Consider the following 13,891-nt stretch of genomic DNA (forward strand, 5'->3'; position numbering starts at 1 on the left):
GCTATCATCAAATGATGGTTCGTTAGAAAGACAAATCTCGCTTATTTGAAGTGAGGGATAAGGTTTTGAAGTAAATTTTTCCGATTCAAGAGGAGGTTAAAGAAAAGTTTGCTCCAACTTGGCAAGGGCCATTTATTGTTCAAAGAGTGCTATCCGGAGGAACGTCCATTCTTACAGAACTGGATGGACAGGTTTTTCCTTTGCCAATCAAAGACATGTGTAATAAATTTTTTATCTGATTATGTGATTTTTCTTTTTGAAATACCATCTATGGCGGATCAAAGGCGAGCCTTCTTCTTTTCTCTTTGAACATCTTATCCCTAGTTTTCCCCATTGAACCTCCAGAATAATTTAACCCTTTATTTGATAGCCCTCCTAAAGATTGCAAATTCCACACCAGGGCAAATTTTATCTCCTATTTGTCCAAAAAAAAAAAAAAGAAAGAAAAAAAAAGGGATTCAAAAGCCAAACTGGGGCAATTTTTTTCAGTATTAATACCCTCATACTGGAGCAAATATTGATAGAACGTCATCTTAGGGTTTTGAAACCTTTTTGAAGATTTTGCTTTCAACCTTTAATATTTCTCTACCCCATCTGAGCCCATCACAAAAATCATGAAAGTCTCGACCTCCGTTTTAGTGGCATTTCTGATAAAAATCACTTAATCAAATGGCAAATGATGTCAATACACCTTCACCAATTTTGCATGGGAAGGATTGTCACACTGATGCCATTATTCTTTAAATATATTTCTGAGTTGATAAAGGTCGTTGGCAAGATTTGTTCATTGAGTGAAAACCGGAATGGGTGTCTTTTCAAAAGGAAAAAAAGAGAGAGAGAAAAGAAAAATGAAAAAAAAATGAATGGAAAAAAAAAGAAAAAAAAGAAGAAATAGAAAAACGAAAAGAAAATGGGGGTGACCTTAGGAAAAATCCGAAATGCTAAGGTCATCAATGTAAGGTTTTGGAGCACAAGAGAATCATGAACGAAGAGCAGAGTGTTGAAACTTGAAACGGACATTCCTTCAAATCTGGTCATTAGAAAGAGTTGATTTGTGATACAAAGGGAAGTATGACTGACTGATGCTAAAAAACTGAGAAGATTCAACACAAGTTGCAGCACAACTCTTGGGGGGCAGTTTTGACATCAAAAGATCATGCTTACATGGTTCTCAAGGCCAAAGGAATCACAAGGGATCACATGGGTGGTGGCATTATGTGATCACTTTTTTTTTGTCTTTTCGAAAGCATGAAAAATGTGGTTTTTGTTAAACATGATTTACGCTGGATCAAATAGCAAAAGGAGTGAGCTCCAATTTTGGTAATGCATTCTAAATCGGTTTTGTGAAAGAAAAAAAAGTGAAAAAAGAAAAAGGGCCTTTTAAAATCGAGAGGATAGTGACATATGTACCTCTCGAATCTCTTGAAGGGAGAATTGTCATTGGTATTTTTCTAGTTTTAAAATTCGTCACTTTGGACTTTTTCAAAAAAAAAAAAAAGTGTGTTTCTTTCATTTCTTCTAAAAAATTTGAAAAAAAAAGAGAGAAAAAAAAGAGAGATTGCAAATCCACCAACTTGAGCAACGTGCATTTAAGCCTTTCAGTTAGATAGTATAGGACTTGCGTTTTCGTTTCTTTCAGTATTTCATTGGGCTCGGGTCAATCCCACCAATCTGTTATTTAAAAAAAAAATCAAAAATCAAATCAAAATCAATCAAGAAGATCCAATTTAAATTCCTGTTGGAGCGTAATCGCGTCCCTCCCCGCATATTTAATTTCTTGTTGGTGAGTCTCAGCGTCCACCGCGTACCCTTCTATCTCCCCTTCTTGACAGATCAGAAGATCATATTTAATTTCTTGTTGGTGAGTCTCAGCGTCCACCGCGCACCCTTCTACCTCACCTTCTTGACAATTTAAATTCCTGTTGGTGAGTCTCAGCGTCCACCGCGCACCCTTCTATCTCCCCTTCTTGACAAATTTAAATTCCTGTTGGAGCGTAATCGCGTCCCTCCGCGCATCAATTTAATTTCCTGTTGGTGAGTCTCAGCGTCCACCGCGCACCCTTCTACCTCTCATTCTTGACAATTTAATTTCCTGTTGGTGAGTCTCAGCGTCCACCGCGCATCCTTCTATCCCCCTTCTTGTCAATTTAATTTCCTGTTGGTGAGTCTCAGCGTCCACCGCGCACCCTTTTACCTCCCCTTCTTGAAAAATTTAATTCATGCTGGTGAGTCTCAGCGTCCACCGCGCATCCTTTTACCTCCCCTTCTTAACAATTTAAATTATTGTTGGAGCGTAATCGCGTCCCTCCGCGCATCAATTTAATTCCCTGTTGGTGAGTCTCAGCGTCCACCGCGCACCCTTCTGTCCCCCTTCTCGACAATTTAATTTTCTGTTGGTGAGTCTCAGCGTCCACCGCGCACCCTTCTATCTCCCATTCTTGACAATTTAATTTTATGTTGGAGCGTAATCGCGTCCCTCCGCGCATCAATTTAATTTCCTGTTGGTGAGTCTCAGCGTCCACCGCGCACCCTTCTATCTCCCATTCTTGACAATTTTATTTTCTGTTGGAGCGTAATCGCGTCCCTCCGCGCATCAATTTAATTTCCTGTTGGTGAGTCTCAGCGCCCACCGCGCACCCTTCTGTCCCCCTTCTCGACAATTTAATATCTTGGTGGTGAGGTCTCAGCGTCCGCCGCGCACCCTTCTACCCCCATTCTAAGCAATCACATTTAATTTTCTGTTGGAGCGTAATCGCGTCCCTCCGCGCATCTTTTTCTAGTTATGAGAAGTTATTTTTCTTGACTGTTTTGATTAATAATTGTGTTGTCTCATTCATTTTGTATTTCATGTTTAGAAGTTCTGATAACTCAGACTTTTTTGACTTTGCAAAGATCACAGTTGGTCAATGCACTTGTTTCATTGTGGTTCACTTGCATTTGAACTACGTTTGACCTGATTCCCATGGCGGGATACGTAGGCAACTCTACATGAGTTCGGTCACGTGCTTCCTGTAATGTTATTGCATCATTTTACTCAATAATTTCAGCCAAGTGTTGGCTTGTTTATTTTAGTTCAGGTGCAACTACAAGAGACAGGTAAGCAATTTGGTGTCTACGTCTTTGTCTTGAGTTTCTTTGAAACTCTAGACAAAGAGGGGCAAGCTGTAGACACCAAATTTTTGTCAATTTTTAATATTTTCTCAAGATTTTTCTATTTAATGAATTATTTATTTTCTAGCATTTTAATGTGCATTTTTCTCATTTTTGCAGGTTTGCTTTAAAAAAAAAAGGAAAAAAAAAAAGAAAAACAAACCAAAAAAAAAAAAAAACAAACAAACAACAAAAATAAAATAAAAGTAAAAAAAATAAAAAAAATCATCATAATCATTTTCTCTACCAAAACCCCTATTAACCCATTCCACACTCAATTGCCAGGCACCTTTCTTTTCATTGGCAGAAGCTATCATTTGAAAAAAAATCCTACACACAAGCCCCATTTTTTTTTTTTTTCCTACAAGTCCCTCTCGATTCTCTGCTCTCTGGACGGACCATCAGGTCAGACAGAAGAAGAAAAAAAGACTCCAACTCTCACTCTGACTCTGGGCTCTCTCCCTCTCGGTTCCTTTTTCTTTTTTTTTGTTTCTCCCAACACACTCACACACAACTTAAAACAACAAAAGGAAGCAGCGATCGGTTAGGCTATTTGGAGCTTGGCAAATTTCATCACAAACTTTGGCCAAGGGACCAAACTCCTCATTGAGGTATTATTATTATTTTTTTTCCAGCTTTTCATTTTATTAACTAATTAGATTAAATTCATGTTTTGCTATCTATTTGTCTCTTTCTTTTATTGATGTTGTTGTTATGTGGTGTTGTTGAAGTTTTGGGGTAAGCCATGTATGAAATTAAAGGAAAAAGATGATTTCTTGTGAATGCATGTTAATTGTTTGAAAAAATGCCAAAAAGAATTTTAGGGACTGTTTTGATTTAATGCATCCTTTTGTTGTTGTTTACTTGTCAAACTAAGATTATAGTTGTATTGTAGAAGTTATCAGGAGGGTTTTGGCATAATTTTTATGATTTTTGGTGAAGATTTGAGAGTTTTAAAAAATAAAAACTGAACTGATTTCTTGGCATTTTGACCACTTTTGGGTCATCTTTTGTAAAAACTAACTTCAAAAATGGAGTCTGCGCGAAAAATGGAGTGGGGAGGTGTATTTTGAGAAATTTTGGCGACCGGAGAAGTCGCCGGCGACCGCCGCCGGAGGTGGTGGCCGCGGTGGCGCTACCGGCGGCCACCATGGCCGCCAACTGGAGTGAGCTTCGGATGGCCAGAGGAGAAGAAGAAACGAATGGGGAAGAAAGAAAAGAAAGAAAAGAGAAGAAAGAAAAGGAAAGGAAATTGGGCTGATGTTTATTTTTCTGATGGGCCAAGAGTTAGTTTTGGTTGGGTTTTGTAAATGGGTTTTGGTTTTGTTTCTTAATTTCGGTTGGGCTAGAAGGTCAGAGCCCATGCCTTTATTTTGGTTGGGTCTGAGTGATAGAAGACGGGCTGGCATTGTGTTTTCGCTTGGACTTTCGGCTGGGCTTAGGTAATGTTTGGCCCAAAGAAATAAAAATGATGGCCCAGTGGCCTGTTTTCTTAAGAAGATCTGATAACGAATTTGCACTTTAGCCCCTGATCTTTGGAGTAGTTTCACTTCGGCCCAGAACATTTTGATTTCTTTCACTTTGGTCCTTATAGTAATTGCATTTTGGTCCCTGAATTTTATCTTTTATTTAATTTTGACCTCTGAACTTTAGAAAAATATAATTTTTATCCCCAAAAGTTTTTCAATTTTTGCAATTCAGTTCCTAATGAATTTTGACTCTTTTTTATTGTGATTGCTTCTTTTCTTTAATAGCTAATTATGTTACTTTTGAATATATTTAACTTGCAATTTTTAGATGTTCTTAAATTTCTTTGCGTTTGACGTGTTAATGTGAATTTAGTGTTTTAACATTATTATTATTTTCAATTAAAGTGGTGCCATGATTCTTTTGTTCATTGTGAGTATAAATAGGACAATTTGACTCCATTTAGTCACCACTTCAAACGGGAGGTACCCCTATTTTTATTGTTTCAATGTCAATTATGTGCTCTCATGTGCTCCTATGTGCTCCTATGTGTTTATCTATTTTTATATGTTTTATTTATTGCATTTAAATGTTCATTTAAATTTTCTTATATTATATTCGTTTAGTTAATTTTTTATAATGATTCAAGAGGCATTTAATTACCTCAAAAATGTAATAGATAGGATAATTAGATTTGTTTTATTATATTTTTCCCTTCTAAATTGTAGTTGGGCGCTCCCCGATGTAATAGATAGGTTGCGTGTTTATGTGGCTTATGTGTTATGTGTTTTATCCGCTTTCCTTAGGATTTTCGCATCTAGATATTATGTTTACGTGTTATGTGCTACGTGCTCTTATGTGTTTATTTGTTTTAATTTATGCTTTAGTTGTTTCACTATGAATTGTTAATGCATGACGTCACCACACTAGTCCAACGCTAGTTGTGGCTTCTCCCTCTATTTACTTGCTAGTCCAACGCTAGTAAGGAATTTTAGAAATGGGCTAGTCCAACGCTAGACCCTTTAGGTTGTCTTGCGCTAGATTCATCTTTGTGTGCTATTCACTACATTTTCATGCATATTTTCATTTTTAAGATCTTTTCTCATTTGCATGATATTCCCTATTATATTATCCCTTATCCTCTATATGTGTTAATCATATCATTTAAAATTGCATTTCATTTAGGACATTGTATAATAAGTTAGCTCATTTGCTTGTGCATATTAGGAGAATTATTTTTCAAACATGGGAAATGGGTGATTATAACCTTTTAGTTTAAATACCCCATTAATCCCTGTATAAGAAAATTATGTCACGAGTTTTTGCCTCCCATACCCTTTATGTTGCATTCCCTTTTTCTTCGATCACTTATATCTATGTATATAATTTAATTTACTTTCTTTACTTTTCTTTTTTTTCATCATTTGCATACTCGTGATCCTTTCAAGGAAATATTTTGGCTTTCGCAATTAATGCGATTGTTTCAATTAAACCCTTGAATGGATATTTTGACCCTTTCGATATTTTATAAATTTAAATTTGCATCCATGTAGGGAACATCCAAATAAGATAAAATTAAGGGTTAGATTAGGAAATTTTTGACCAAACCTCGCAACTAGCTTAGACTAGGTTGAAAGGGTGCCTTAGGTTTGATTTAATCGAACCTTTGCCTTCCCTTTCTTCAATCGTGACTCCCGAACTCTTGAGTTTCTTTGGCAGTTTAACGCGGACCAAATCAACATTGCCAAGCTCCCCGTAACTGCTCTCCAAGTTCAACCACTCTTCAAGCAGCATTGCCCTTTCCTCTTTTAGTTCAGGAGCGGATGTTCTAAAGTAACTAAGTGCTCTTTCAAAAACCCCTGTATTAAAAAGAGAGGAACTTTAATACTACCAGTACTTGGAACACTGTATGGTAGACAAAAATCGTGGTCAAGAATAAAATGGAAAATAAACAGAATGCATTTAAATAAGAGTTCCTTACCTCTTGCTCGCTGGATGCATTTTTCCTTCTGTTCAAGATCTTCTTCTACTTCTTCCATAGCAGATGTCTCAAACTTAGCATAACTTAACCAGACTTTCAAATGTTTTGTACGATTTAGGAGCCTCTCATAGAGAGCTCTAGTCCTTTCAAATTCACCCTCCGATATTTCAAAGTCAATGTATGCCTGTTAATAATGAGATGTATTAAATCAGACACCTTGTGGTTTGAAAAGTATTTAACACAATAGAATAACCAAATGGTCAAATATCCCAATATTAATATCAGATGCTTAAGATCACAGCTCATTTTGAGTCTTAAACCAAAACAAGGCATATTAACTTCCCTACTTCAGAGCCAAGTTTAAAACAGAGTAGGAGCTCTCCCACTCATTACTACCACCATGTATATTCTTGCCAAATGCAAGTGGCAAGAACAATGAGTGCTTTTACACAAATTCAACTGGGCAGCTAACCCTTTTAACCAAGGCCTTGCTCCTCATAAACCAACCAACAGATAAACAGCAGAATAATACATCCTAAAAGGTAAAGAGTGCAAAATACAACAGATTCTAAGAACATTCAAATAGAAATCAGTATAATGTTAAAATGAAATACCTTCCACAATAACTCTGGCATGTCTAATGCAGGTTGGTCAATTGCAAGCTCAAAAATAGATCTTGCTCGCTCTGTTTCAGCCAAGGATCTTTCCAGTTCTGCGTACTTGCTCCACGCATAGCAGTTCTCTGGTGACCATTCAAGATACTTTTCATACAGTGTACGGCAACGGTCTATATTACCCAGTTGCAGCTCTATTTCGATGTATTTTTTAAAAATCTGGATGTTTATGAGAAACAATATAAGCAAAAAACAAAACCTTTCATGTTGAAATACACAAATAAAACCCAAAGAAAAGAAAAAGTAAAACCCAATCAGTGATGCTACCTTATCTTTTGGAGCCTTCCCAATTGCTGCTCCAAGGGTTAATCGAGCACCTTGGAGATTTAGCTGTCGGATTTCAAACTGTGCTGCTAACAACCAAATTTTTGCAAATGAAAACTTCTCGTGAGGAATGACCTTGAGGCACAACCTGGAGAAATAGCAATTCAATTCATTCTCACCGGTCCATTTATGTAAACATTATTTAGCAGATGCAAACATTCAAACACGGGTACTGAAAAGGTTTCACCAGTATACAGAAAAGAATGCATTGGTCTTTACATGTTCAAGTCAACGGAAAGCAAGTTCCTGCACTTGTGCACTCTCCAGAAAGTGCTCTTCCTAAATGTCATGATCATTATAGAATAAACCATACAAACCCCATTTGGTGAATGACAGCCTCCAAAATCCTACATCTCTGGATCTTTATACTTGCCTAGCAACTTGGCAGGAAAATGACACTAGCTTCAAATTACAAAGATTATGAATTATGGCAAACAATGCCCAGGGAAATAACAAAATTCCACACTTGCCCAGATTACAATATCTATTTTTTTTTTTTTTTTGGTACAGATCACAATATCTAATTTCTACAATTGCATGTGCTTATCTATGATAAGATCAACCAGGCACTGAAAGCAATAAAATTGGATATAGGGACCATGTAAGCAAATTCAGAGCTTCAAGCCTGGGCAGGAGTAGGTAGATGATCAGATCATACAACAACTATTCAACAGCAATCATGAAAAGGTTTTTGCTTCATAACGTACTTTGATGCTGCACCCTCATTATAATTGAAGTTTGTGGCTAGATACAGTTCAATTTTAATAGGATATACTCTAACAGAAAGCAAGAACCAAGGACCGAAGATACTAGACTGCTGGAAACCTCAATTGATTACAAAATTTGCACTACTAATGATGGTTTATACATTTTGTCTATAGCTTCTATGAAATTTTCAGCTAATAGGAAGCAGATATATTCCCATCATTCCAAGCATTTATTAGCTAAGTCCTTTATGCCAAGAGCACATATATTACCATGATTATCTCTATTTCTGCCTTTATCCCTCTAAGTTAGTGTGTCAGCATTAAAAATGCAGACAAAGAAGACAGGAACAGTTTTAGAAGATTATTTCGCTTCAGATCAGCCTGTAGATGGTAAAGCTGGGTAAGAAGGGACAATCTTTTACTCTAGCTTCACACCCCTCAACATGAACATGTCAAGGAGTTCCACCAAAGGTATACCTCTAACTAGTTGAAAAAGAGTTTAGGCACTAAAATGCTAGAAATGAAACATTTAGGACTCAACAAGATCCTCTAAATCCTTAAGGCACCATTTTTAAAAAATTAGCTCCAAAAATTTTTTTTTTTTTGAAAGTATGAAAATGGCACTTTCCTTCAAACAATTTATCTAGTATAAAGACCCTTTAACAAAAGATAATGCAACATTGTATTGAAGCTACTAAGACTAATACATTGCACAACTTCTTGATATTATTGTGGCATTCAAATTGCCAATAAGTATCTGAAAACTACATTGGAGTCCCACTCCCAACTTCCATCTGGCCCAGCGTGGCAACATAGAGATTTGCATCAATCACCAGTCAATGTTGCAAGCATATATCAATTCAACAATCTGGACAGCCACTAAATAAAATAAAGTTTCACCCCCTAATCAGAGGATGGAGTAAGAAATCATCTACACTACAGCACTGCTACTATAAAACTCTTCCCAAACATCAAGTAAAAGTTGACAGGGCAAAATATTTGTAACCTCACAATGGATTGCTGGTTCACATAATTACTAAACTTTAATGCACATTAACCTTCTCCTGTTGTTTGCAAGTGTTACTTTCAACCAAATAGAAACAGATCATGAGAATATGAAGCGCATTTTTCATTAAAAAATGTTAATTGTCAAAGAAAGGTGCAAACCAGTATTAACAAGAGAAAATGTTTCACACAATGCAGCTTCTGTATTTCAATTAAACTTCAGTAGCAAATGAGACCGGCAAGAACGATACTGATCATCCATTGGCAAAAACACCCATCCAAACTGAAAAGCAGTCCTGAAGCCTATGGCACTTTAATAACTAAAGACAAATTTCTCCTTCTGCTTAAAATTTGGAAATTGAATAAAAATTTCCAGTTCAAAACAAGCATAATGAAAAAGATGTAACTCAGGAAATTAAGCAAATCATTGAAGCAAAATCAGACAACGTAGAACGGTAGAAGTTCAATGCAACTTATCAATCTCGTCAGCAATCGGTACTTACTTGTAAACTTCTCTTGTACGCTCCATGTCCTGAGCATCAAGCTCCTCGTACAAAGCATAGTTGATCCTAAAGCACAGACATATTAACCAATTAGAAACTACTATATAAAATAAATCATTCAACAGCACCAGAAACTCGTCATGAACTATTCAACATTACCACAAGTAAATATATCTCTGCCAATACCGCTTCTCCTCAGCTGGAGGGAGGTTAGCAATGGCTCGCTCATACACATCTCTAACTCTCTCTTTTATCCCAACACTCTCTTCCAATCGTAAATAGTCAAACCAAGCATCATAATTCAATGGATTTTTCCGAACTTCATCCTCATACTGAAACCTCCTCTTTCCCACGATGGCGTCCTCAATCCCCTCCCTATCTCCATACTGCTTCTCAAAAGCTACAAACTTTCTATACAAATCCTCAGCCCTACCCTTCGGAATATGATCCAGTGCAAACTTGTAAATACACCTAGCCCTCTCCACCTCTTTACACTTCTCTTCAAACTCAGCAAATGCTACAAACAATACCTCGGCCTCCTCATCATCGGCCAACTTATCCACAGCCCTCTCATAACAGTTTCTAGCGCGAGCAATATCCCCATTTTTCATCTCAAACTTAGCAAACCTAATCCAAGCATTCACTTTAGGATGACATTCTACAAACCTCTCAAAGATTGCCCGCGCCCTCTCAACCTCATTATACCTCAACTCAAACTTAATGTACGACAACCATCCCTGTTGGTCCGGTTGCCAACTCATCCATCTTTCAAAAATTTGCCGCGCCCCAGCAACATTCCCGAGCATCTCCTCCATATGAATGTACTTATACCACAGCTGATCAACCCGGGGCAAGAGTGTAACTGCCCGGTCCCAAACATTCCTAGCATGATTAACGAACTTATTCTTCATTTCAACTTCAGCATACTTCAACCACATAGTGTGGTCTCGATAATCCACTTCGAGGGCCCGTTCCCACACGGACCGGGCACGGTTAAAATCGTTCTGGGACTCTTCCCACTTGGCGTATTTGACCCAGACACTTTTGTTCCATCGCACACGCCGAATTAAATCCTCGAATTCTTTGCGTTTGCGGAGACGGTAGTCAGCAAGCTCGGATGGGTCAGTAATTTTCTGTTTAGGTGGTCGGATTTCAGCTTCTTGGCGTTCTCGGGCTTCTCGAAGGATTTGCTCGGCAGTAATTTGGATTGGCGCCGGAGTTTTGTTCTTGACCCGAGTTGGCCTGGGGAGCTTCACCTCCGTTTCTTTGTGGGTTAGGTAGCCCAACGAAGGGTCGGATTCTTTCATAGAACCCATCTTTGTTGTTGTGTTGTGAGGTGAGGTAGTAAGGAGGACAAAAGTGTTTCCGAAGTTGAAACCTTATGTAAGAATTTATTGGGTTTTCTAGGTTTCCACCTGAGAGGATAGACACAACTGGGTTTTAGAATTCGGTGTTTCCGGTGGGCGGAGGGACGTGGCCGCCGGTGAAGGCTGTGCAAAATATATGCTACTGTAAATGAATTAGGGTAGAAAGAAGAAGGTTATTGGGGATTTGAGGAGGATTATGACTGATTCGGTGGGGCAGCAAGAATGAGAGGGAGGGAGGAGAATTTTGGGATTGCTTGAGAGCTAAAAAAAATCAGCGGCGGAGGGAGTTTGAAAATTGTAAAGGGCCGCGACTGAGTTGCGGGCTTAGAAAGAATGGGGGAGTAAGGACGATTTGGGGTTTGCCATGGAACAAAGAAACCCGCCAGCGACAGGAAATTAATGGGGGACCGGGGCTCTTTTTTTTTTTTTCCCCCCTATAATGTCGTCGACTTGGTTTCTAAAATCCATTTCTTATATTAATAATCAAAAGTAAAACGTTGTTTTGAATCAAGTGACCACCTAGTACTCTTTTTTTTTTTTTTTTTTTGGAACATATTTTTACTGTAAGACTCCTATATATTTTCGCCAAAATAACAAGAATGGCTTCTACATTTATTTTCGCAATTTGCAAAGCCCCTGAAGTTTGCCAAGTTGATTTCATTAGTATACTTCCTGCTAATGAATTGGTGTATTGCACCACGTATATATAGTCTTGATCCTTTTATCACAGGGCGTTGTCGACTTGTAGACGCAGTGCCTATTTTGGGGGATCTCTATTACTCTATTTTGACATTTTGGGGTGATAATTAATGCAATGGTGTGAGAGCGTTTGTGGGAGATTTATGATGAAATATGTGGACGTCTATCTTAGACTGATTTTCTTGTTGACTGCTTAAAATATTAGACGATCCTACCATGAAAGAAAACAGATAAAGCATGCCCTATAAAATTGAGGAAGCTACATTTGGTGCTTCTTTTTTTTTTTTTTTTTTTAAGTTGCTGGAAAATTAATATATACATGCTACATTATGAAAGTATTCATTGCATATTTGTATGCATGATTGCGAATATCATAAGTAGTAATTTCTTGTTATCCTAGACTTGCTTTTCGGATCTTGATTTTCATCATCTTTTGTCTCCGGAAGTTCTGTGGAGGTAATCCCTCTCCCTTTATTCGGCTCACCTGTACTTGCATGCAAAAAAGATAACGAAGACAGAAAAAAGAATGCCCGCGGATCAGATGATTTTTTAAAGCAAAAGTTGTTAGAGATTGCCATAGCATTAAGATCATCAATTGCTTGGAAGAAATATACATGAATCTTGATACTCTGAATCATGGCAGCGTACGCTGACCTTAATTTCCTGACGGCAATGTCATGTCATTTACAGTTTACACCATAGACAAGTTCTTTGATATCTATTTATTCTTCAATGAGTAGCATGTGCAGTTTGTTTAACCTACATTTTCTATCCTAAACTGTTTTGCACACTATCAGCGCGCATTGAGAGAAGGCATATCTCTTTTCTTTCTTGCTTGGAATGTTTCGTGTTTCTTTCTTTGATTGAGGATTTCCCGTGATAAAACTTGGCAGGTTCATCATAGGCATCCTTGGCTCTGTTTCTGGTGAGAACCCCAAACATGTTCTTGAATTCATGGGCTACACGAAGTTAGTTTTCACAGTCTTGTCGTTTCAAATTTTGTTCGTGTACAAACTTTCACCACATCTGGAATTGCATGGTTTGCAGACCGCAGTCTTCATCTTTACTCAGATTGGGAGTCTGTGCTGAATCTGCTGTTTAAACAAATTCTACACAGAACTTGGAGCAGACATGACGAAACACTGGAAGGACTCCATGAAGTTATTTCGAAGTCATATCGATCCTGAAACGGAAGAACGACTGAACTGGACAAAACTAGGTAAATTTTATAGCCCAGAACAACCTCAACCCTTACAGTATTATCGGAGGTTGTGGGGTTCCTCCATACTGAACAATTCAATGCAATTTAAAGCTCACCTGCCAGATCAATGTTATCCTCAACGTCGATTTTTGTGGTATACAGAATTGCAACGGGTACGCAGTAAGTTTGCCTGTCCTGTATGATGGGGGTAGTACTGTTATGATTGTTGAAATTGGTAGCTATAAATCCATTTTCTGATGAAGATTATGATGTGCTTCATCATAGTACTATAGTAGTGCAAACGTCCTCTTTGCCAAAGAACTTTGCTAGAATGGGAGAGTTCTTTCTTTGTGTACTTTCACAAGAAATAGAGGTTTGGATTGCTCTTAATGCAGAGGCAGCAAGACCAGAACACGCAAAATATTGATAGGCAACTCTCTGCTGCTAATTTGGCCGAACATTAGAAAAGGGTAGAGGTTTTTAGAAGTATGGCATACCATATCAAGGGCGTGCCTGTATTCCATGATGGTTCTTGACCAAAATGAATGCAAAAGTAGCCCTTATACTTAGATAGTCTGAAACCAAAAACTACATGATGGAATACAGCAAAATTCCATGGTTGTAGCTGTTTACTTTCTGCCTGTTGTGAAAATTCTGTTTTCTTTCAGAGCAATGGTGACTATAAGGCATAACATTTAGACCTAAAGACGGAAAGCCTCAGAGATGGCATTACGCATATCAAAGAGCTTGCACTTATTTCCTAACTGATGCTTCCTTCACCGAACACACCTGTGTAAAAGATTTTGGCAAATG

General features: G+C 37.8%; 1 protein-coding gene across 1 annotated transcript; it reads right to left on the bottom strand.

Annotated features, from left to right (window-relative positions):
* Positions 1–268: 268 nt before the first annotated feature.
* On the bottom strand, positions 269–11,629 carry LOC113707032 (uncharacterized). Its single transcript, XM_072062947.1, has 7 exons — positions 9,971–11,629; positions 9,812–9,877; positions 7,540–7,684; positions 7,213–7,431; positions 6,599–6,782; positions 6,282–6,476; positions 269–375 (listed from the first exon to the last, which is right to left on the bottom strand). The coding sequence occupies exons 1-7, from the start codon at positions 11,125–11,127 to the stop codon at positions 269–271; spliced, it is 2,073 nt and encodes a 690-aa protein (XP_071919048.1). The 5' UTR covers positions 11,128–11,629.
* Positions 11,630–13,891: the final 2,262 nt, after the last annotated feature.

This window comes from Coffea arabica, chromosome 8c (assembly GCF_036785885.1).
Source record: "Coffea arabica cultivar ET-39 chromosome 8c, Coffea Arabica ET-39 HiFi, whole genome shotgun sequence".
NCBI lineage: Eukaryota > Viridiplantae > Streptophyta > Magnoliopsida > Gentianales > Rubiaceae > Coffea > Coffea arabica.